Here is a 26151-nt window from a genome sequence, read left to right on the forward strand (position 1 = left end):
CCTTCCTGAACGCCTCAGCGGCCTTCCTAACAGCAGCTCCGGGAGGGCTGGAGAGACGCCCCGCTCCGAGCACTTTCTGTCTTCGTTTGTTCATCTTATCAAACACCCTCCACACACCTCTGCAGCAGAGCAGAACACGGCGTGCAGAGAGACACGAGGGAGCAGAGGTGCTCCGCATACTAAAACGGGAAGTACTCTGAATTGACAATGTCGCTATGCTCATGATTACTTACTGAAAATCTGATTTCAGAAATCTGAAAACATCGTAATTCTCCCGCACATCAGTAGCACCACTTGCAGTGTATAAAACACCAAGAGAGATAATTTCTGAGAGAAGCAACAAAATACGGTTACTTTTGGAAGACCCCCCTGGGACTGATAGCCCTTAACTGTCAACAGCAGGACAGGTTCAGCAAGAAGATGTACTCACAACCTGGGATTCGCCCCATGATTGAAGGGGCGCACTCCCCCTGCATGAACGGTGACACCCAGTGAATGAAACCCAAACAAACCCAGTAGCCGATCTCGAATGCGGATTACAAGGCAAGCATATGCCACAAAAGTGCACACTGAGCGGGCCAAGATTCTGACTTTAACGCCACTCGCACAGAGAACTGCCTCAAACAGATTCCTCCACATTTGCCTTATTTAACTATGCTCGCTTTGTGCATACAACGTCTGTGTTCCACAGAAGAAATAGGAGTTTCTTAAGTTCAAGAGAAAGACTGAAAAGAAATGACACTTCCAAACAAAACATCCCGGTGTCATTGTGACAAGTAACCAGCACAACTGCTACCATTATGTATCAGGACACAGTGAAGAATCCATAAGTGGTTAAAGACATGTTCCAAAGGAAAGAGAAACTTGACTTCCACGTGCTGCTGTTATAGCCAGGCGATGTCAACAGACTTAATCCTGTGATGCATTAAAGACTATATCCAGCATGACCAATTCGGATTTATCCTAGGACCAATTTGGATTTATCCATGAGGAGTGCTATACTAGGAAATCTACTATTTATCACACTAGGAGATTAGACAAGCAAAAGCATATTACCACACATGATCACAGGAGAAAAGGGGACTGATACACCTCAAGATCCCTTTATGACTGTGAGCCATGTACCTTTGTCAGCACGGCAAACAATAACCAGCCTAAGTCAGTAGTGCAAGGTGGAATGCTTCCCCCGAGGATCACAAAAGAGACCCCAATGTCTACTTCCCGGCCCCCTCCGAACACATTCAACATCACGGGAGAAGTCATAACCATCAAGATTAAAACAAAACTCCGGGTATTCACACGTAGTGAGACCAGAGGTGGATACTCTCAAGGGAAGAACACAAAGGTACAATGTTTGTGTGTCTCTGATCACATAAAATAATATTTATTGAAAGGAACTCCAGGAAATGGAAACAAGAGGCTTTTTCTTCCTTTTATTTTTGTCTTGTTGATTTATTTTTCCATCTTTGGGGGAGGGGAGGTTTAGGAGAGAAAGGGTGAATGAATGCAACAGTGGTCCTCAGTACCAATGCTCTGTTAGAAACAAAAACAAAAACATGAATTCTCTTTAGTCAGTGGATTCAGGCTAATTTATGAGCTGTCATGTAACCTCACAAGCCAACTTAAAAGCAAAGGTCAGGACTAGTCCAGAAACAAGCGCCAGGCATGAGTGCCCTATCTCACCTACCTAATTCAAGAACACAATAATGAGAACAGGGCAAGGCGGGGCAGGAGAGGCCGACCGGGCTCCAGCACACAAGAAACCCTCTGGGAGGATGCAAGCAGGGCTGACGTCGCCAGAGCTGCAAATGCCTGTCCCCACACGAGCCGTTAGAGAAACCAGACCAGTGACAAAGTCCGCGCTACAGCTATCATGTCCCAAGTGTAAAAGGCAGGATGAAAACTCCCCAGAGAAATGGAGGAAGACTTCTTTGAATAGCAAAGTCGGAAGGCATGTTCTTAGAATACAGCATAACGATACAGGAAAAGACTGCTGAACTGGCTGTTAAAGTAAGAACTTCAGTTCATATAAGAATGAAGAAACCATCCAGTAACCTTCAAAGAAAATATACGTATCTACACACACATATGTATAAACATGCATGTGTGTATAGATACATACATATATAATATGTATAGATACATACATATATAATATGTGTATACATATGCAAAAAGTATACACATACCAATGTGCATACATTCATTAATACTCATAAAACTAGTGTCCAGCACATTTTAGGAATTCCTAGAAATCAAGACAACCTAACAGTGGTGAAAGCATTTCACAGGAGAGGAAAGACAAATGGCTAAGAAGCCTAAGAAAAACCACTGGACTTCATCGGTGATTATGAACAGAACATTAAGAGTCACATATGACTCACACACAGAAGAGGATACGCTTAGGAAGGAAACACAAGGCACAATGTCTATGTGCCTCTTCATAGTTATGTAAAATAATATACATACTAAAACCAACTGCAAGATATGGAAGTTAAGAGACCTCTTTTTCTTTTCTTTCTTTTTATTTCAGTTTTTACTTTTTGATTATTCTATCTTCCTTATCTTATTATGATGTATTCAGGAAGGGTGCCCAGAACTTGAGGGGAAAAGGGTGATAAAGTATATAGCAGTGGAGCTCACTGGACACTGAAGACAGTGAACTATAAAACTCATGAATGGAGACAGGAGACAGGGACTGGGAGAGAATGAGGGAACAGAAGACACTGAACAAAAGGAAATGTATATACTGGTATTAGAACTAGGGAAGGGAAAGGGAATATCAAAATCAAGAGACAAAGGATAAAAAAACAAAGGACTCCAAAAGCAATACTTACAAAACCATTTGGTGTAAACCAGCTGAACAACTCATGGGGGGAGAGGGGGAAGGGGAGGGGGAGGAGGAAATGAGGGAGGAGGTAACAAATTGTACAAGAAATGTACCCACTGCCTTATGCATGAAACTGTAACACCTCTGTACATCACTTTGACAATAAATAAGTAATTATTCAGAAAAAAAAGGAAACATTACCTGATTCAGGTAATTGTAATCTCTCTGTAACTCACCTCTCTAATAACAAGAAAGTAATAATACAAAAAAGTCATATATGGGAAATATTCATTGTAGTCTTGGGCACAGGTGAATATAAAACACCTAGCCTGGCATTACACAACATAAGCACCTATGCCAAACAACCCCTCAGCTCCACTCCCGAGGACACAGGAATGTTCAGAGTAACTCAGTAAACAGTAGTGAGATGAAAGTAACTCAAACATTCAGGCTGGATCAGTAAGAGAAGAACCTACACAAAAACTCTGCAGCAGCAGAGATACTTGACCACAACACTACAGTCAGGGGACAGGGTGATAGAGAGAGCAATCCCACATGAATATATTATTTGCACAATTCCACTGATACTAAAGACTATCAACCAGTAGAACACACACATATGAACACATGCTAAAGCCATTTGGAAGGGCCAGGGAGTAGCCAAATTCCGAGAGAAGGCAACTTGTGGAATATGGGCTTGAGAGACAAGAAGGAATTGTAGTGACATTAGCACGCTCTATTTCTCTCTCTCTTTTTTTTTTTTTTTTTTTTTTTGCTAGTCCTGGGCCTTGGACTCAGGTCCTGAGCGCTGTCCCTGGCTTCTAGCACTCTGCCACTTGACCCACAGCGCCACTTCTGGCCGTTTTCTATGTATGTGGTGCTGGGGAATCGAACCCAGGACTTCATGTATACAGGTCAAGCACTCTTGCCACTAGGCTGTATTCCCAGCCCAGCATGTTCTATTTCTCAAACTTGATAGTAGAGATCTGAAGTTAAATTTTAATTTTTTTTCTTTCAGTTGGACACTGCTCTGATGGAAATATCTAAAGATAAAATCCCCCAAAACATACATCAGGAAAGTGATGAATTGACTATCTCACAAATACTATTTCCTGGGCTCTCACAAAGGTATCCTAATATCAGAAGCAAAAGAGGAAAAGAAAAAAAAAAAACAGAAAGAAGAAGGGAGAGGGGGAGGGTCAAGCAGAGGGAGAGGAATGAACTGCAGGAGAAGAGGAGCAGAGGGAAAACACCCACCCCTCAGATAAGGCATGGCCAACTCCCTGCACCACCTCTAGGAAGTCTGAGTAAACAATGCAATTTAGAAACCCATGTTTTATTATCTTCTTGTCTCTTCAGATGCAACAAGGCATCACTTCTTGGTGCCTAATTAGGAAAAAAAAAAAAAGAAAACATTTTGTTTCTGTGAGAGGGGAGGAAAGAGCTAAAGATAAAATCCCCAATCTACTGCGTGCTTTGCTGGGGCATCGTCAGGAATGGTGTCTCCAACAAGAGAGCACGGCAGGAATAGGTCAAAGGGAAGAGGGAAATGTCGGAGGTCACGGGGGTGGGGAGGCCCTGAGTTCCAGCCCCAGTATCGGGGAGGGAGATGTGGGAGGGGAGCCCTTGCAAGCCTCAGAATCCCCACACATCTCGGGGGGCGGGGTGGGGGGAGTCTGCAGGATGCTCCCGCCTCCTACCTCTTCTGAGGACCTGCTCTACTCCGCCTGGCAGGGAACAGGACAGAGGTCGGGCTGCCTCCCCGGAGTCACTGGTCACTCACGGGGGAGCCTCCCCACGAGCAGGCGCCCACCGGAGTCCTGCCGGTTCTGAGGCTGGCCACATGGACATTCCAGGATCTGCCTGCCCCAGAGGGCTGAGGGGAAGCTGGGAACAGGCAGGTGGGGGTTGATAAAGTAATTAAATAATGAGCAACACCTGACGAGATGCTTCACCAAACATCGCTGCACAGCAAGCCAGCACACAATAGGAAAATGCAAATTACAATCCTATAAAGAACTGCTAAGCACCCATTAAAAACAGCTAAAATCTAAAAGGCTGGTAATACCAAGTACCACAAGGATGTACAGCAATTAACTCATGCATTCCTGGCTGGAACGCAAACCAGTATAGCCCATCATGAAATAGTTTGGCCATGCCTTGTAGAGCTAAATATGCTCCCACCATACAATCCAGCTCTTCTACTTCTAATAACTCACCAGGCGTGGGGGTGGGGAGCATGGGAATCAGATGCCCTCGCAAGACGCACGCATGAAGGTTTACAACAGAGCCCAACACCCACCAGTTGGTGAATGAACAGACTCACTGTGGTGCACTCACAAAATTGAAAATAACTCAGCAAAAGAACAACCACTGATGGACACAACTGCCCTAGTCTCAGTATCACGCTAAGTAAAAGAAGCCACATGCGTCTACAGTGTGGTTCCATTTATATGCAATTCCTGCCAGCAGTGAAACTCTAGAGACAGAAGGCAGACCCACAGTTCCCAGGGGCTGTGGGTGCAGAGAGAAGGCCAAGGACACAGAGGGGCTGCTCAGAGTGGTGGACATTTCAGACAATTGTTACTCCTATTAGCAGGAGTCAAAGCCTATCTAATTGTAAACTTAAAATAGGCAAATTGTATCGCGGTTAAAGGAGAGAAGGAGAGGTGGAAGGAATAAGGAAGAGGGCAACAAGGAAGAGGATGAGGAGAAATAATGACCACAGCTGACTGGCCATGGACTCTGAAGTGAACAAACAAATGTGTGTCTAGATTGTAGGAGGGGCTGCCGAGGGCAGAAAGCCTTCCTGAGTGGTCACAAGCTCAAACTTGAGTGGAGCACAGGACAGACTAAACCAAAAGAGCATTTTCCTGGCTCCCAGGCACCTAAATAGCACTACGCCACTAATGCGGGCCAGCAGAGGCATTGTGAGCGACTCACAGGATTCTAAAGAGAGAAGCCTGCCCTCTCTACCGGTGGCTCATTACAATTCCATGCTAGTGGGATGCCAATGTGACCAAGAGCACTAAGCAGCCAACCTGGACCCTGAGGTTAAAGCCAAGCACAGAGGAGCAACCAATTGTCTGACAAAGAGCTAGTACTGGAAACAGTAATAGACTTGGGTTTTGTGACGCCGCTGTAGTTATAGATTTGCTGTCGCCTGTGGATAGCTCTGGGTTGAGCCTCCACAAGGCCAGAAATCTTCATTTGATTTTGCCTACTGGCCAACGTGACACACGTTTCACCACTTTTCGGAAGCCCTTGCTCATCGTTTAATTTCCTCACACAGGGGCTATTCTCGGGTTGCCACTTCCCTCCACCCGTCTGCTGGAGTCCGACCTCCTCCAAGGCCCACCTGTCCGGCAGACTATATGGGCCTGCTCAGCTCTGCAGCCTGGCTAGGTGGCCCAGGCCCAAGCCCCACAGCCAGGGGGCGCCCCAAGCCAGCAGGGCAAGGCCCTCGCCACCCAAAAGTCCCAAATGGGGCTGGCTGGTGACAATTCTGCATCCACATACTGGGACCACACAGGCCAGCTCTCCAAGCAACGTGGCAAATGGTGAGAAATACAATACAGGGAGATAAAGCGAAGGTCTATTTTCCACTCTAAATCAGTTAAGTAAAAAGGAGGTCATAATGCATTATCTCCTGCTTCCTGATAGAATAAGCACCCCACTGAAAAAGGTCCTCACAGAGAAGTATCCCAAAATGACTACTTCTGTTGAAAGTCATTTTCTCCCTTTGTGTTCTCGTTTCACTTTAACAATGCGACATTTTTTGACAGATTTACTGCATAGCTAAGAGATGCCAAAGTTTATGAGTGCATTTACTCCGGGAAATCAAGATGGAAAACAAAATATTGCAAGCAATAAGAAAATTCCACCTTAAAGAGATACTGCTAACTTTGGCAACAAAAAAAATTGTAAGTAATAAAACATCTACAAGATCCTTTATGAAGAAAATTTTTAAATTTCTTTGAAATGCACTAAAAACTGGTTTAAAGAGATGAAACTACTAATACATACAAAAATAAACGTGGAAGTTAGTAAAGATGTCAGTTATCCCAAATGGACCTGATGGCTCTGTGCAATCACAAACAAGCAAACAGACCCCCAAACCCCCAAACTTTGGCAGTTTGATTCTGAGATACCTGAAAGAGCGAAGAGCAAGCCCACCCCATCAACTCTCTGGAGAGGAAGGGGGGAGGGGGGAGGGGGGAGGAGGGAGGGAACGGACATCCCTCCCAAGCATTCAGACATTTATAAGGCTACGTAACAGCATAGTCCTCCAAGACAAAAGAACGGGAAATGCGGGGAAAACCAAGTGCAGGGAGACATGCGGAGACAAGCGAGGGTCCACACACGGTCCTGAGGCTGCCAGACCCTGCAGCACAGCATTTAAACATGGCGGTGGAAAAGCAAAACACTCAGATGACGAGACAGTGAAACGCCTACATAATGCATGTGCCCTAAAGAGCCATTTGTTCTGTGGGAGTTTTTGTTTGGGGTCTGTTTGCTTTTTGGTTTTCTGGATTTTGAATTCTAGATCATTCTCCTACTAGGCAGGTACTCTACGACGAAACCATGGCTCTACAGCCCTTTTTGCTTTAGCTATTGTCCAGATGAGGTCACTTTTTGTCCAAGTTAGTCTGGACTGCAAGCCTATTATAGGTGTGAACCCATCACACCCAGGTTTAAAAAGAAATTAAAGATTTCTAACCATAAAAGAGTAGCAAGTTCCATTTTACCAAAACAAGGGACTTCTCACCATCAATAACCACCCATAAGAAAGTGAGATTCAAGCCACAAAAAGGAAGAAGGAGAGTTTGAATTACATAAAGATCAACAACCAGTCTCAAAAATGGGCATAACACAAGAACATGCCTTTGCTAGGAATGGGAACAGAGAAAATGCCCACAAATCTATGAAGGGATGCTCCACCCCATTAGCAACCAAAGAAATAAAAACTTGGAGCAGGACAGAAGAGCACCAGAAAGCAAAATCTGAGGAGGCGGAGCCTGGCCCTGCCCCACACTGATGAGCACGAGCAGCCCCGCGCACTGCCTCACCGCAGGGGAGTCTCCTCCGCGGTGCTCCTCTGAGAAGCGCGGCCGCGGTACCGTGAACATCCAGCAGGGACTGGCTCAGCAATGCACAAGAGGCGCCGTCCGAAACGCTGCGAAGAAACTCTTGCCTGGGGGCAACTACAGAAACTAGCACGCTGGGCCAGGCAGCGCAGTTCCTAACAGCAAATATCAGGCACAGCCCAAACTCCCATCCACAGGAATCAGACTGTTTACACAACTAGACACACCGGCCGCTAGGCTGACACTTAGGACATCACATGGAGAGGAAAACAGGCTTCCGGAACTAGATGGCACAAAGAATGACACAGCGCCAAGGGACACAGCGTTAGAGCACACATTCTTTTCTCAGTACTGAAGTTACAGAGGACTACAAATGTAAAATTCATGAGAAACGGAGGTAGGTCCAGTGGTTAAATGCTTGCCTAGCAAGTTCCTGAGTTCAAACCAAATACAAACCCAAAAACCGTCAGGAGAAAGCTGGTCTGGCTCCTGGGAGTCTGGTTCTGGGAAGCTGGTCAGCACCGGTAAGATTTTAGATCCTAAATCTGGGGGTGGATCATGAGTGCAAGCTACACGCATGCACACGCACTGCACGTGCCAGTGTGACACAAGAGGATAGTTAAAGAACAGTGAGCGATTCCTGTCAGCGATGATGGAACTGTTCCCGAGGCCCCACCTCCCCAAAACTAGTCACCAATGCGTGCCTCCGGGCAAAGCCCCTCAAGCGTTCCCACTGACCCGTGCGGAGAGCGAGCACAGGGCCCTCACGGGGCGCTGCCCGGTCCAGCCGAGCCTCTTACCTCCGTCACCTTGGGTTGGAGTATCAACGTTTCAGGGCTCATCCGTGGGATGTCTATGTGGATCTGGAAAGGCAGCAGAGAGAGACAAGTTTACTTGAAAGGAGGCAAGGCTCGTGACATTGAAGCATCACGGTTGAGAGCGCAGCACTTGGTGATGATGGTCCAAGTGCCTCGTAACCTGCTCTCTCTGAGGACACGAAATGCTACGGCCTCGCCCCTCGTGGGGGCCCCCGAGAGCCCCTTGCACCTGAGGGAGGCTCTCCCGACACCTCCCAACCAGGCAGCGCAGGCTGTGGGTGGAGGAACAGAGCAGGCCCGCCACTAGTTAGTAACATAATCCATGGCAATTAGTAAACATTGATTTTCGGCCTCTGACACAGACAGCAATTCAAGCACATCGATAGTGTACAGGGCTTTGCCATGGCAGAGCCTTCTTAGAATACAGGACACATCTTCCTCTACTTCACCAGGTCCTTGGAGAAGCTGGGACAGGAAGTGTTTGAAAGCCTCTGCTAGCGTCTGCCCATCCCCGCCTGGCTGCCATCTGGTATCCGTGCCTTGACCGAGACCCGGACATGGCACAGGAGGCAGCGAGGGTGTAAGAAGCACCCAGACAGGAACCTCAGAGCAAAGTCGCACCACAGGCCGGCTTCCATGTCCCACAAGCACAACCCATTCGGCCACCACTGCTGTCGTGCCAGGGCAACACTGCAGACAGGCTGAGGGGAAGAGGGGGATCTTCAGCTCAGCCCGGCCCCTGCCCACGGAGAACTCTAACCTGCTGGAGCCGGGGGCGATCAGCTCATCCTGCCTCGTGTGAGCCTGTGTGAGCCTTGGGTGACGGCTCGGCCTCCTTCCACGAGCGAGCAGGAGACAAGGAGGGCTGCGTCCACAGGTGGAACTAGCTGAGATAAACATGCACCTGGCACTCACAGGGGCCAGCTGTGCTGGGGGGGTTGCAGCAACCACAGGCAGACTGGCAGGGTCAGAAGACTCCAGCTGGCCACATGCAGGAATCCACCCCTGGGTGATGGGCAAGGGCCACAGGCTGGCCACCAGGGCCACCTGTGGGGCCATCCCCAGCACACCGCTCCCGCTCCCTGCAGTGACACCCCTTGGGGCAGATACACCATGGGCTCCAGCCAGGCTGGACTCACCTCCGTGTGCCGAGAACCCGCAGAGAGCAGGAGGTGACGCACGTTACACAGACAAGACGGCGCAGAAATGACAGCCCACGCCTTGCTATCGGTCCAGGAGAGGATCCCAGACTGCCCCCAGCAGGCACGGGACTGCGCTACAGAACCGATGCCCAGGGAAACACACAAGTGAAGCTCAACTCTGACCAGCTCAGTGTGGCTTGACAGCTATCTTTAGCCCAGGAGAAAACGTGTAACGAGTGAAGGCTGGGCATCACCCTCCTCTGTCTGAAACAGCAGCGGCAAGAAAGATCTGGAAATTGTGAGAGGCGCACCACTGGAATCCAGGCAGTGGGCCACCGGGAGAGCTGGTCACCTCACATCACGTGTTCTAACGTTAATTAATGTGGACATTTTTGGAGAATTCAAAACAGCAGAAGATCTTTTCACTGTTTATCACGGTGACCGAGAAACGATGCCTGCAACCTGTCTGTAGTGAACTTTCCCTTCGTGGTTCATAAGAGAAGACCGCCTGGAAGATCATTCAAGGAGCCGCTAGTACGTCCTTTGTAAGACTCTTTCTTGAGAAAAGGTACATCAAAAACATACTCCAAATAATACTAGCTGATCCTTTTCCCAAAGTCAGTGAAGTAGAAAACAAGGCAGGCAAGCTAAACTTCCCCTGCCCAAACGCACACAGCCTGCGTCCACTCAGCTTTCCAGAGTAGCAGGTGGCAACCCAACCCCAAGAACCAGCGCCGTGCAGGGGGGTGTGCAGGAGGGGGCAAGGCCACCAGCCACCATCGAAGGAGCCAAGCGAGCTCCTGCCCGGCCTCCGTGGCTGCTTCGGCAGCAAGGCAGTGGCTCTGGGCCCTTAGCAGCTTCATGTGTGTGAGGAAGATAGTTGCCAAGCAACACTTCACCCAAAGTTTGAGTAAGAGGGAAGCCACCTTTCCACAGATCTACACCTGGATCTGGGATGGAAATCTGGCAAAGCTCCTCTACTTGGAAACAGAGTCTGTGAAGACTTTCCGTGCCAAGGCGGCCAGGAGATGAGGGAGCACTGGAGATCCGAGCCAACTGAGAACAACCACTGCGAGCGTTCTCGTGCTGCAGAGCGGGTCCCACCGCTCAAAGCTGTCCTAACAGCACGTGCCAGACGTGCTGTGACCGGGAGGAGGCTGCCTATTCACCCATTAGCACCATCCGCTGTTGACTGTTCAAGAAAATGCCATCATGCTGCCTCTTTATTAAACTCAACAGCAAAATGATGCGCTGACTACACCCTTGGCTCTAGGCTGGACATGCCCATCTCCCCCCGAGCCTCCTCCTCCTGACTCTCCCCAGGATCACGGTTCCCTCCAGTCCTGAGGATGGTCCCAGGACCATCCGCCTGACAGCAGAGGCCCTGCCATGACGCTGTCTAGCTCCGTGTCCGGTCCTGCCGCTGAGGGGCAGGTGGCAGCTTGCCAAAACACAAGACACCCACCCCTCCCCCTCCCTGGAGACAGACTGCGGGACACTGCTAACCAGGTCCCCCACACCTCCTTTGTAACCCCAACTGAAAGCACCCTTTACCTCCCTAGAAGGAACTGAATCAAGCCACTAGAGGAAATTTGCTATCATTTGTTTTCTAATTCACTCATTGGAAAATTAAGGTCTTTGAGCAAATCGGGACATGTGAAATGAAGCGCTTCCTAGCACCAACAATCACCAAGCCCAAGTAGCAAGGAACGGAAAAGAAGAGGACGCCCACCTGTCTGTATGTGTCCTGGTGAGCTTCATCATTCCTGGAATCATAATAGTGCTCAATGAAAGCAAAGTATTCCTTTTGTTTTCTCTTGAGAGTGGCTGGTCTTCGGTCTACATTGGCAGGAAGGTAACCCTGGGTGAGGAAAAGAACGAATACTTATGGTTACTGCTCGCTTAGCCAGACTCCATCGGAACTGTGAAGTTCAAGGCTCACGTCGGGGCGGGGAGGCAGGGGGCACACTCACAGAAAAGCAGTGGCGGTGTGGGCTGCTACTCTACTCCCAGCCAAACAAGTCAGAGACTCTCAACATCAGGCTGGGAGCCAGTGCTCTTCCAACGCAGGGTCAGATCAACTCCAGGTATGTGTGACGTCACACTCACACCACACGTGCACAGACACCCGTGTGTGCGCACAACTCTATCCCTCAGGCAAATCCGAAACTACTCTCCAAAGACTAGTGGGCTTTGGGCAGCGGTAGTGCAATATATTAAATGGACTGAGATCAGCAAGGGCTAGGCGGCCCCGGTAGACACAGGAGCCCAGATTCCAGGGCCAGACTGCCTGGTGCCTTGCAGAGCGCCTGCTTCCTTGTGCTGCTTTCGAATTAATATCACCAACACGTAATACACAAAGTGAAGGCGGTTACATGATCCTGATGAAGGTACCCAACCCCTTGGCTCCCACGGAGATCCAGAGCAGTTCCGGGGCCCCTGTGCTGCGCGCCGCAGCCCTGCCATGGGAGGTGTCACCTCCTCCCTGGGAATGACAGGCCCGGTCCTGCCACCCCCCCACCCCCCACGGAGCCACTCAGGACCTACGTTTCTGGGCACTCTGCGTCCTGAGAGTCACAGGGGGCACGCACACGCCCTTCCACACGGTACTACACTGAGTGAGCACACCTGCTGGCTCGGCTTCCTCCCTGCTGCGCACCTGGGCTGCTATGATGAATGAAGATCACTGCGGCAAGGCCATCCACGACCTGGGGACACATGCCTAGGTTTCTCACCTAAGAGCGGAATTCCTGATCACAGGGCAGCTGGAGCTTCAGTTTTCTGAGAAACGGACAGTCTTTGTCTAAAGGGGAATACCACTTTACATCCCAGCACACCAGATGAGGCTCCTGAGTGTGTCTCCGCTCTGACACTCGGCCCTGTCTTTCCCACACTAGCCATTCCCCAGGCCTGAGCCCACACCCCCTTCCCTAATGACCAGCCGACACGTTCTTCTCAGTCAAGTGCCAGTTCAGAAGTTCACCTAGCTTTCACTCCTGTTGTTTACTTTCCTGCTGAGTTTTACAAGCCCTTCTCAATTCTAAATATATGTATTACTGTTATATCCGCAGTCTGTGGCCTGTCTTTCCCTTTTTTTTTTTTTTTTTTTTGGACACCGTTTAGCTATATAAGGGGGTTTCATGTTATCAAGTTGATTCATGTGTACAATGCTTGCTCAAAATTCCCACTGCACCATTCTCCCTCTTTCCCCCTTCCTTTCTCAAACCAGGCTCATCCAAGTCTCCTCTTCCCATGTTCACACAGGTACAAAATCTGCCCTCCCTCCCCTTCCCCACTTGTCTTCCCCCACTCACTAACGCCGACACCCCAGCAAAAAATGGTTTAACTTCCTAAGATGCCTTTTGGATAAGCGCATGTTAATTGTTTGAAGCAGTTTCATTATGGCATCTCACACCTGCATACGCCATATTCCAGTGGAACTGACCCAGCACATGCACATACACACGCCATCACACATATGCTCACACATCTTAAATCGAACATCCATATGCGAGGGAAATCATGTCCTTTATCTTTCTGAGCCTGGCTTACTTTACTTCAACAGTGGTTTCCAGGTCCACCTATTTCCCAGAAAATGACATCATTCCATTCTTTATAGCTGAATAATATTTCCATTGTGTGTGCATATATGTGTGTGTGCATGTATATATATATATTACTGTATGTGTATATATATATATATTACTGTATGTTTGTGATCCAATCATGAGATGTAGGGCATCCGCTCTCTCCATGCTGTGGTTGTGTGATTACTGCTACAATAAACATGGGCAGGTAGGTTTCTCTGCTGGATCCTTACTTACTTTCCTAAACAGAAGCGCCCAAGAGTGGTCATGCTGGACCATAAGGTAGTCCCATTTTTAGTTTTCTGAGGAACTTCCATACTGATCCCCGTCGTGGTTGTGCTACTTTACCTTTCCATCAGCAATGTAGTAAGCCCCGTCTCGCATCCTCGCCAACACTGGGGGTTGTTTGTATTTTTTGATGAAGGCCATTCTGACTGGGGTGAGATGGAATCTCAGTGTCATTTTGATTTTCATTTCTTTTAAGGCCAAGGATGGTGAGCATTTCTTCATGTATTTCTTGGCCATTTGTGTTTCTTCTTTTGAGAAATGTCTGCTCCATTGTCAGTTGGGTTGTTGAATCTTTGAGGGTTTTTTTAAGCTCCCTATATATTCTGGTTATTAGACCCCTGTCAGATGTATAGCCAAGAAAGATCTTCCCATTCTGTTGGCTGTCTCTTCAGCTTAGTGACTCTATTTTTTTTCTGTGTGGAAGCTTTTTAACTTGATGTAGTTCCATCTGTCAAACTTCTCTCATATTTGCTGAGCCGCTGGACTCCTGTTCAAGAAGTTAGCACGTACGCCAAGAAGTTCCAGTGTTTTCCCTATTTTTTGCTACAGTAAGTTTCAAAGTTCCAGGTCTTACACCTTAAGATCTCTGACCCACTTTAAATTGATATGAGTACAAACTGATACAGTTTCAGCCTTCTGCATCTAGATGTCCAGTTTTCCCAGCACCATTTGTTGATGAGACTATCTTTATTCTAACATATTATTTACTCTTTTGTCAAAAATCAGATGGCCATAGATGTGTGAGTTCATTTCTGGGTCTTCTAATCTGTTCCATTCATCTTTAGACCTGTTTTGTGATAATACCAAGTTGTTTTTGTTATTACGTCTCTGTAGTATAGTTTGGAGTCTGAAACTATGATACCTCCAGTATTTCCTTTTTTGCTCAGGGCTGCTTTGGCTACCCCAGGGCCTTTTATGATCGTTTTCTCTATCTGAAAAAAATGTCCCTGGGATTTTAGTGGGTGCTGCATTGAAATAATAGACCGCCTTTGGCAGTATGGCTATTTTCACAATATTAATTCTGCCAATCCTTGAACACAGGACGTATGTCCACCTTCTGATGTCTTCATCAAAATTTTATAGTTTTTACCTCCTTGAGGTTTATTCCTAGGTATATTTTTGAAGGCATTGTGAAGAAAACTAGTCTCCTAATTTATTCACATCCTGCTCATTGCTGGTATACAGAAAAGCTATAAACATCTGTGTGCTGATTTTATATTTTGCCCTACTGCCAAAGGTGTTTATCAGCCCTAGCACTTTGGGGGTGGAGTTTATGGGGTCCTTTAGAGATAGGATATCATCTGAAAATAGGGAGAGTTTAACCTCTCTGTTTGGATGGCTTGCTTTTTCTTGTCTCAAGCAGGACAAGTTTTAAATCCTGAACAAGTACAATTGATAACATTTTTGTTATACAGCCAGAGTTTCTTAAGTCTTGTATATGGAAATTTTCCTCTGAGAAGTTATGAAGCTGCCTGGCTACCTCCTTCTTGTCCCTTCCGTGTCGTGTCTCTGGCCACTGCAGGGTAACCAGGCTCCCTCGGTGGGCCGCTCGCTGGGGGGAGCTCAGCGGTACCTGGCAGAGAGCATGAGAGCCAGCCCCAGGCGGCGTGGGCCACGCGGCAGCACACGGCCTCCCTTGTGTGAAGAATTCCCCGACAGGAGCTTCACATCCTCAGGGTACACCTTTGGCTGGGCCCAAGAACACGGGGACTCTGGGGAGAAGCCGGACCTAGAGAGCTGTCCGTCACGGAGGACAGACAGTCCACTTTCCACTCCTCCTCCACCCAGAAGAACCATCCTGTCTCCCCACTATAGCCACACAGACCCTGGGAAGAGCAGACCGCTTTAACGTTGCCACCCCTACAAGACCTCCAGCAGCTTCTAAGACTGATCAGACTGAGAACCTGGTCACCCAGGCTACCCGGGACCTCCCCGGCCCTCCCAGTCCCCTGACCAAGGATCGCACCCTCTCCTCTCACCACACCTAGCCCACCTCCCTGGCGTCTCAGCTGCTTAAATGTGCCTTCCTTACCGCCCTTTCTGCTGACGCCCACCGGCTCTGGGTCAGGAGCCCACCGAGTCTTTCTGTAAGTGAGGCTGGGTAGGCCCACACCTGCATGCACACGTGGATGTGGGTTCCCTGTGGCTGCCTGGTGCAGCCAGGGCAGGGCTGCCCGTGGCATGAGCCACCCTGCCTTCATCTCGGGCTGGCCAGCACCAGCCTCTCCCTGCTGCCCCAGGACCCCAGCGGCATGGCTTCTGTGACTTACTGGTCCCCTCTCTCCGTCCTCCATGCCAGCCATTAGAGCAGGGACCGCCTGGCCTGCACTATACATGCTGCTTTCTTCAAAGAAAAAGCCCACATGGCCCCTGCACGTCCTGATTCAATGGTCACCTCTCAGCAAGGCCTAGCAGGACCACTCAGGTAAAGAGCACCTCGACTTCCCTCCTGCTCCCCGGGTTTATTCCATAGCACTAGCACCTTCCATCCATCACTCGGGTAAAGAGCACCCTGAGCTCCCTCCACCTCGTTCTTCAGTTTACCCTTTCCCTCCTCCCACCAGAATGTAAGCCCCCCTCCTAGCTCATGGATATCTACACCAAGAGAGCTTAGGGGGCTGGGGATATAGCCTAGTGGCAAGAGTGCCTGCCTCGGATACACGAGGTTCGATTCCCCAGCACCACATATACAGAAAACGGCCAGAAGCGGCGCTGTGGCTCAAGTGGCAGAGTGCTAGCCTTGAGCGGGAAGAAGCCAGGGACAGTGCTCAGGCCCTGAGTCCAAGGCCCAGGACTGGCCAAAAAAAAAAAAAAAGAGAGAGCTTAGAATACTATTTGTACCCAGTAAACATTCAATACATGATTGTTAAGTGAATGAGTGATGTCACCACGATGAGACTCGGAATGTCACAGGACCAGACCTCAGGAGACAGACACCTGACCTAAGGCGTGACAAACAAGCCTAAGCAGCACACCTTCCTACTTTGGTTTGGTTTGGTTTTGATGTTGAAAAAGAGGGAGGGAAAGAGAAAGAGAAGATGGAGTAGGTAAGGAATCATGCCCAGGCTGGGCAAGGAACAAAACAGAGGCTGCAGGCGACAGGAATGGAGCTATATGCAGTTGCTAAAAATAAGAGCCTTGTGTGGGGGCCAGGGGCCCAGCCCTGGGTCAGGAACGCGGGGGCCTCCAGGGTGGGTGCCTGAGTGTGTGGACACCAGAGTCCCCTCCGCGCATGAGCACACACCTTACATACACGTTCCCCAAACCTCAACTCACTGAAACACAGACCCTAAAAGACAAATAAGTCATTACTGGAACCTGGGAAATAAAAACACCCCCACACACTCCTGACATCCCATTCCTAGAGGAAAACACATGCATAAGTAGGGGCCTTTCGATAATTAAGCAAGACTAAAAATTATGCAAATGATATATTCAAGTATGCAATGAATTTTAAATGACAGAACCACAGAAAACTTAATTGCTGTATTAGCATGCTATAAAAACACTAATCATAAATGTAAAACAATGCATGCATATACTTATATCTAAATTGTCCCAGTGACACAAGTCAGCTTGTTCCCGCCCAACTGTGTTCATATGCAAACTTGCCTCAGCAGAGAGAAAGAAGACAACAGGATCTTGGACCTTCCCTAACCATCTTTAACCATGGCACTCACTGGCACAAAAGTTAAATGTTTAATTAGTTTTCATCCAAGGCTTCTGAAATAGTTGCTTAAAAAAAAAAAGGAGGCAAAGGTCTGATTCTCTACAACACCGATCTTTAAGAAGGTACTAGAGCCTAGCACTAGTTGACACCTGTAATCCTAGCTAATAGGAGGCTAATTCAAAGCCAACCCAAGTAAGAAAGTATATGAGGCTCTTACCTCCAATTAACCACCAGAAAGCAGGAAGTGAAGCTATAGCTCAAGTGGTTGAGCACTAGCTTTGAGCAAAAAGCTCAGGGACAGCAACCAGGCCCTGAGTTCAAGCCCAAGGGCTAGTACCACAAACAAAAGGAGGAGGAGAAGGAGGAGGAAGAGGAAGAAGGGGAAGAAGAGGAGGAAGACGAGGAGGAGCAGGAAGAGGAGGAAAAGAGGAGGAAGAAGGAAGGAGGAGGAGCAGGGGGAGGTAGTATAATGCCTGGGAGTGATTTAAATGTTGCACTTCGTTGCTGGTGATTCAAGAGCACACTCTATAGCATTTGTCTGCTACTTCAGAAATGTTAAGAACCATGCCACTCATCTTTCTCCCCTGAAGCAGATTTCCACACACATCAGGGCAAGGCTAAAGACAAAAGGTAAACATGTTGGAGAAAAACCACTAGTGCACCGGCCTTGAACTCATTCTGGTTGTCTTTCTATGCTGGACGTGTGCTGAACTCTTCTTGGTCGAGCGAGCTTCAGAGTCCACAGCTCGTGGCTGAAGGAGGCCTGTGGGCACTGCTCACCTTTCACCTACCGACGACTATGGCTGGCGGCACCCTCGGCTGGCGGCCCCCCTCTGGACCCCGAGCCACCGCGCAGCAGTGTCCCAGGGTGGCATCCCTGCAGAACAGCCCACCCTCACCTCCTCTCTGGCTGTCAAAGACCCCACCCCTCCACCCCTGCAGCCCCGGGCCACTCAATTCCCTTCCCACACCCTTGTCAGCTATTTCCACTGCAACTCTAGCCCTGCTTCTGCCCTCCCCGCCTGCTGTGCTGGTGCCTGAGGGGAGGGCTCACTCAGCCCTGCTCCCAGAGGACCCCGGGAGCCCTTCCGTTACGCCACAGGAGCAGGCCACATGCCCTGGCCTGGCTCTCTCCTGAGCTTACGCTGCCCTGAAACCACCCTTCCCCGTCCCGGTGCCCCCCTCCCCTGGAGCTGACTTTGCTTAATGAACCTGACACTTATCTCCTCGGCGAAACCGGACCTAGGAGAAGTCCAAAAGCTACCCCGTTCGCATCATCCCGGTGCCAACAAGTCCTCCCTCGCTGGCCTCCAGGGGCACCTCTTAATACATACAAAATGACAACGAAGTAACCGTCCACAAACAATCCAAAAAGCTCCTAACCTGCCTTAAAGGATGTTTGGAAAGCTGGTATCAATCCATAAGATTAAAAAAATACATAAAACAAAAGTACGTATAATCACAGCAGGTCTAGCTTTAATTGCAAGAGAATATTTGGTCAATAAATATTCACTATTCAGAGCAGCATCTGCATTTAGGATTACGAGGTACTAGGCTGCAAATTTATTAAGACTCATTAGGGAGAAAAAGTCTTTTAAACACTGAAAGTCAGGCCCAATTTAGAGTGGGCACTTAAAAGAGTTGCCTACTGACTCACCTCCAGAACAATGAAGGAAAGGAAAGGAACACTGTCAACTACTCTGACATTTTCTCCAGGGCCACATTCACTTCCAACCCTACGCTGGGTCAGCTCATCACGCCAGGAGCAGTCACCACCCACTAGATTTTTCCATAAGGGCTTCCAAATCGGCAGCTGAGAGGCCGAGGGTACCACCTCCAGCTTCCATCACGGACACACACACGACTCCTTACATCTCCTCCTGTTCTCTCCGCCTGCTAACAGCACTGCTAATCCTTCACAAAAACACACTGCCCTGTTTCAGCTTCTCGGGGCTGAATCGTCTAGCTGTGCTTCTTAAATGACATGTCTGAGCTTATTATCAAGTTTTCTTTTTTAATAATAAAAACCAGAGCAAAAGAATACAGTTGTCACAAGTTACCGCTTATCCTCTCTTCCTGCCAGCCCTGCCAACTCAGCCTTGAAATTAAGCCAAGAACGGACAATGCCATCTTGGCCACAGCAAAGCCCCGGGTCACCGCGCGAGCAAACGGGGCAGGCGCGCGGTGGTGACGTGGGGGCCGTGACGAGGGCCAGGCTCGGGGGAGGAGGGCCGCGGGGCCACGCCGGGCCGAGTGGGGCTCGCACACACTTACTGAGAGGAGTTTCCATGTAATCGGACGAACCGGCTTGGGGATCCCGGACCAACTCAGCTTCCGCAACTCCTCTGTTGACGAAAGAGGGGAGACAAGGAAAAACAGAGTTTACCAAGGGTTAGCAGGCTTCCCCAGGGCCTCCACACACCCCCTGGCAACACCGGGGGGCGGTGGACCCCCACCGATGGACCCACAACGAGACTGAAAGCATTCCGGAGACTGCTCGTCCACGGCGTGCGAGGAGGTGAGTCACCACTCTCCTCAGACCCGGAGAGCACACGTCTGCAAGATGCACCCGGTGTGCCCAGAGCCCCCCTGCAACAGGGGGGACCCCTTCCATTCGCCTCTTCTTCCTACCCAGCCCCCAAAGCTATGTCACCGACTCGGGCGTCTTAGCTGATTTCTTTCTCTCCACTCCTGCCTCATGCTCACCATGCATTTGTTTGTTTGTTTGTTTTGTCGTAAAGGCGATGCACAGAGGGGTGGCCGTACAGTTACAGAACTCAGGTAAGGAGTACATTTCTTTTTGAACAGTGTCACCTGTTCCCTCATTTTCTCCCGGTTTTTCCCCTCCCTCACAGATTGTCAAGGTAGTGTCTGGTGAGTACCACTGATGCATCTGTTCACCCTTTGTCCCACCATTTCTGCGATTCCCCCTGACATTCCCAAAACAGATAAACTTACATACAAGACCAAAGGTACAGAACTCAAAAACAATGACAAAGGAGAAAACAAAAACAAAAAGCAAAAACCCTCATTTCCCTTTCTTATAGTTAATTTCTATGAACATTTTATACGATCATATGCACATCGCTATATACACAATGGAATTCTATGCTTCTATCAAAAAGAATGATATTGCCCCATCCATAAGGAAATGGAAAATCTTGGGAAAAATTATATTCAACCAAGTAAGCCAGACCCAAAGACACATAGGTTGCACAGTTTCCCTCATTTGTAGCAATTAGAATGTGCCTATAAATCTACATGCAAACATAATGGATGGTGAAAGACAAAAAAAAATAAATAATAAATTGACATAATAAATGGAACAGGACTCTCAACATTCACACAGTGAAATCAAAAGCAAGATATTCTTAGGAGAGTATCTCACCATCTATAACTGTAAAGATATGGGAAGGATCACAATGGTATAACTCCTTGGAACAAATAACATAGTTTACCAAAATGAGAATCCCTAGAAACTAGAACATGTATTGTTGGTGGGCAGAGAGTAAGGTCTTTGTCTAGAGAACAAAGGAATCAAGAGAGGAAGAAGGGACAGATGCAATCATAGCGTTCAACATACATATGTGAGAACAAAGCCGGTTAAACTGAGGGAATGGCTAGATTGAGAGAGACCCGGGAGAACGATGAAAAGGAGGATAACCAAGATGCTTTGTACTCAAACTGACATGTTGAATGGAAACCCTTTTGTGAAGCTACAGAAAATAAGTAAAATGAAGACCTATATGACCGTGGCATTTTCTTATCATCCGTTTCTTGAGATAGGCTCATCTTTAACAGAGCACTAATTAAAAAGGACACAGCCCCACGATACCTAGCCAGAATAGCAAAGCTTCGTGTTAGACCAACCTAAGGCAGAGACACAGGATGTGGCTGACCAGATGAGACAGGGGCTGGAGCCAAGGCCAGGACCCTGATTCTGTCTGACTTCTTCAGTCTCTCCCCGAGCACCGCACCTGCAGGCTCTAGGTGGCCTCAGAGCACGCACCAGTGTGCAAGGATACGCAGAGGTAATTACTTCCTTCACTGAAGTCAGGAATTCGTGAGGTTCTTTCTCCTAACCACTCAGAGCTGACAAAAAATACTACGAATAAAAGAAATGATTAAAAGGAAGACTTTGGTAATATAATCAACAAAATGCGAAGTCCTGACATCTAATCTTTTTCCAATTACTAAAGTCTAAGTAAAGTAAGTACAGAATAATTGGTTGATCACCCTAGCGATAATTCACATCTTCCAGCAATCTCAGCAATTATCAAGCCTCCCCCAGGTCCCTCAGGACGCCAGGGAAGGAAGCAGCCTGATACCTGAGTAGCAGTAAGGGAGGGTGCCAGCCATGCTCACACCGCACCGCTCCTCCGCACAACTCGGATTTCTAGTTATGATTTATTAGAAAGCACACGGAGAACTCACTAGTTACTGTGATCCTGTCTCCTCATTAAAAGAAACCCTCAAAAAGCCAGAAATCTTGAACATAGAGCAGGAAATAAAGTCCCATCTTGGTTTAAGCGTTTGTGTCTGAAGAGAGCTTTCACGTGTGTGGTCTCATTTGCTCCTCGAAACCATCTGCATTCATTAGGGCTGTGAGCCGTATTGTGTCAATGAGAAATGGTCTCAGAGAGGTTAAGTGACTTGCCAAGGTCACACAGAAACAAAATAATCGTTCATACCAAGGTCTTCCTGCTGTGTTAACTACGATTCTTTAAGAGACCATGAAGCACAGACCAATCTCACTTAGGAATACAGATAGATCCAAAGTAATGTCTTAGCAGATCCAAGCGCAGCAAGAATAACACACGCAGCAGGATTCACACTGGGAATGGAGGAAATGAGCCCACGAGGAGATCTCCTCACCTGGAGGGTGTGTCGAATTTCTCCGTGGGGAAAAGCCCACCTCTCCGTGCTGACGGATGCCTCCTGGAGACTTTCCCCAGGGCCCACTCACCTCCCCTAGGGAGCCCCTGGCCCACAGCAGCCCAAGTGTGGGGAACCAGTCCAGGGAAGTCGACGCCACCCCACCAACTCCCAAGAGGCTGATCCTCGCTCACCAGCGGCTGACGGACTGGCCATGCGGCGGCCGGCGCATCGTGATAAAGCTCCCCACTCCCCTCCACTTGTGGAGACAACCTTCTCTTCTCTGAAGGCTGCCAGCGTGGGCCAGCGTGAGGCTCCGCACCGCCACAACCAACCATCCAGGGCGCAGGCTGCCTGAGCAGAGCCGGCCCAGAGAGAGGAAAGAGGTCTGAGTCAAGCAGGATGGTCAAGTGCAAGAACTTTCCAACACCAGTGGCTTCTATGGGCCGAGAACTAGAAAACGGTGGGGACACCAGCGTCCCAGGAACTACGCAGTATCTCCCTCTTTATCTCCAGCTTTTCAAGTGCCAGCTTTCCAGCCAGAGTCCTGCCGGGTCCACATCCGGTGATGCCAGTCCCAGCTAGGCCTCCCTGCCGTGGGGCCAGCCCATCGCCTCCCGCAGGGCACTGTCCTACGTCTGCCACAAGACAGTTCTGCAACGTGTCTGGGCCACGTCCCTCCCCATCCTGGTCTCAATGTCGTATCACTGGTCTTTTTCCCTTCAGTCATTCTAGTAAGTGTTAACTGGCGTCCCTCTGTGATTTTAATTGGCAAAGTAATGATGTGATGACTAACGATGTTAGGCACTAGGCAGATTGTGGTGCACGTATGTACTGGCCATTTCTGTGCCTTTTCTCAACATACGTTGGAATCGTTTGGCGTCATTGCAGATCCGGAGTCTGTTTCTTCTGATGAGGGGTCGTGTTTCCCTCTTTCACTGCACACTGCTTACTCTTTTGCTGAAAGCTAGAGATGCCAGGTATCCCTTTGTTGCCTCTGTAATAGCAGAAGTGGGTCTTACGCGCATTCCCCTTTGCCAGCAGCTTAATCTTGTCCATTCCTGAAGCATGTCGGGCACCCGAGGACAGGCTTTCCACTCCCGGTTTCACACAGCTCCCCTGCGCGACCCGTGCACATGCTCTCTCTTCAGTTCCCAGGCTCTGAGAGATTCCTCTACACGCAGCACAGGAGGACACTGCCAAGCTAGGGAACCTTTGCTCCCCGTGCCCAGCAGTTAAGTAATTCCACTTGCGACTTCTCTCCACTCCTGAGCAGATCAGCACTCCGCTAAGGCCTGGGTGGCACCCTTCGCACAGAGAGGACAAGGCCCGCCGCACAGTCCCTCCACCTCCCAAACTCCCATCCCAATTCCTCTACTCAGCAAGCCTCCAGCAGGCTTATTCATTCAGGTTCCCCTAACTCACCAGGGCTCCAGTCATACCCCAAGGAGCTGAACAGTTCACCTGTTTACCTCCACCCTTCTCTCGAAGCGTTTCTATGACAAATTTAAGTATTTTTAAGTCTCTGTCAATCAACAGAGACTTCTCGAATGAGCTTCCTTAGATGTAGTTTTTAATGACTGGCTCCTTTTTCATGTATGGTCTACAATGTATGGCATAAATCTCTGAACACCTCCTACCTTCTTCTCAGTATCTGTAAGACCTGTAGACATGTTCCCTCTTCTTTCTTCTCTTCTTCTTTTCAGTTCTGGGGTTGAAAGCCCACACACCTCACGCATCCTAGGAACACCGTGAGGTTCATCTCCAGGTCCCCCGCCCTGACACTTCCGACACCGGTAATTTGTATTTTCTTTTTTTCTGTTGTGCAGTCTTCTTAGATGTCTTTCGGTCATCTTCTTAGAACAGACATGTGGACTTTAATGATTCTCCTCTTGTTTACCCATTTATAGTTTATTAATTTCATCCTTATTTGAGTTATTTTCCTTTATTTTGTCTTAGTGTCTCAGGAGGTACTCTACTACTTGAGCTGTGTCTCTAGTCCTACAGTTTTCACTTTCCTAAGGAATCAAAGATATGAAATCAAAGGTATGAAACTTCCAAAGTACTATTTTAGCTGCATCACATAGTTCTGATATGTGCTGTCATCATTTAATTCAAATTACTTTCTATTTTTCTTTGCTATCGCTAGTCAGTGGCTTATTTAGAAGCATACAAATTTCTAAACATTTGAAGACTTCTTCTGGCTATCTTGTTACTGATTTCTGATTTAAAGCATTTGGTTAGAAGAACTGAGATTTACCTCCTCTTTGATACTTCTCTGGCTTGTTCTGGCTCAGCATGCCATGTATCCTAGGAAGAATGTGCACTGTACTTTCAGGGATGGGCATGGTGCTCCAACATCCACTGGACCCAAGCTGGTTGGCAGTGCCTTTCAGATCTCCCAGGTTTACCTCACCAGTTGACTGACTGTGCACAGAGGGGTGTTAAATTTCCCTCTGTGATTGTAAATGCGTCTACCTCTCTATTTCTGTTCATGCATTACAAAATTCAATGGTATATACATATTTGGGACTCCTCCATCTAACTGATGAATTGATTCTCTTATCATAATGTAAAATCCTTTATCTCTCGAAAAACTCATTGTCTGAGGTCTACATTTTCTGATGTAATTATAAGCAAATTGGTTTTCCTGGGACTAGTATTGGCAATGGCGTATCATTTTCTACCCTTTGATTTCAAATAAGTCTTTACATTTATACAATGCATATGTCTTTGTCTCCGCCAAAAATTCATGTGCCAGGAGCCTTAATCCCCACGATGCAGTGCTAGGAAGTAGGACTCTGGGAAGCGGCTTAGGTGGTAAGGGCTCCACCCGAACGAATGCATTGATGCCATTACAACAGACCTCAGAAGTGGGTTTCCTGCTCTGCTGCATGCGAGAACATAGCACTCGTCTCCTTTGGCGCTTCCACCTTCTGCTACGTGAAGATACCACAGAAGCCCCTCTCCAGACTGCAACACCCGGATCGTGGACTTGGTCTCCTCCAGCCCCGTTCTTTCTGTCCTTTATAAATGATCCAGTCTGTGGTATTCTAAGGACCGCAACCGGAACAGACTAGACAGCCCTGTTTGCAGCTTCCTGTCCCTGCACTTTGGAGTCAGACAATAAAATCACCATCATTCTAAGAAAAATGAGAAGTAAATAACATTTCTTTCTTCTGGACTTGCTTTCTGAAAAATAAAGACCCTGAAGTACTCTTGTGAAAATAATGCCAAGTCCACAAGGCCATGCTCGTCTGCACTAAGAGGCTTTTCTCCTTGATAAAACTCACACGTAGGACCTGTCACTGCGGACACACCGACCAGAGGAAGCGGAGCCGCGCAGTGCAGGCGGACACCAGTGCGGATTCCACCAACCTGGGTCAGAGGCAAGCTGGCCAACAGCCACCTGAGAGGCCTCAGACTCTGCCTTCATCTCTCTCAACTCCAGTCCCCTCCATCCAAACAGGACACACAGAAACACCTGCCTCTCTCACGAAACAGACAGACAATAGACAGGGAAGCATTTGTAAACGGTGGCACACTGTACGAGTGCAAGTACGTGAGCGTTAGGCTGACAGATGCAATTACTCACGCACTCTGTGAACCCCAACCATACAGCAAGTGGGACTCGTTTGTTCTAATTGGATGCAAAATATCACATCTGAGACTGAACCAGAAATCTGTCACTGAACGGTGTGTGCAGAGAACTCATAATTATAAGCACTTTTTTTTTCTGAAAAGCCAAGAATAACAGAAAATCAACCCATAATTTAAGTTGCTTTTTTTCCTAACTCTTCCCTCTTTTTCACTGGTTTGATTCTGACTTTTTAGAAACTTGGGAAGCAATGAAC

The 26151-nt window shown here is 48.3% G+C and overlaps 1 protein-coding gene across 3 annotated transcripts in view; it reads right to left on the bottom strand.

Moving 5' to 3' along the window:
- The window catches only part of Tbc1d22a (TBC1 domain family member 22A), a 267451-nt gene that overhangs the window by 167354 nt on the left and 73946 nt on the right, over positions 1 to 26151 (bottom strand). For all 3 annotated transcript variants that reach the window (XM_048353885.1, XM_048353877.1, XM_048353871.1), the window contains exons 5-7: positions 19697 to 19767; positions 11610 to 11738; positions 8718 to 8780 (exon numbers count right to left, since the gene is read on the bottom strand). In XM_048353885.1, coding sequence (XP_048209842.1) covers positions 8718 to 8780; positions 11610 to 11738; positions 19697 to 19767 — 263 coding nt within the window. The remainder of the gene's footprint in view (positions 1 to 8717; positions 8781 to 11609; positions 11739 to 19696; positions 19768 to 26151) is intronic.

This window comes from Perognathus longimembris, chromosome 1 (genome assembly GCF_023159225.1).
Source record: "Perognathus longimembris pacificus isolate PPM17 chromosome 1, ASM2315922v1, whole genome shotgun sequence".
In the NCBI taxonomy this organism is placed as follows: Eukaryota; Metazoa; Chordata; class Mammalia; order Rodentia; family Heteromyidae; genus Perognathus; species Perognathus longimembris.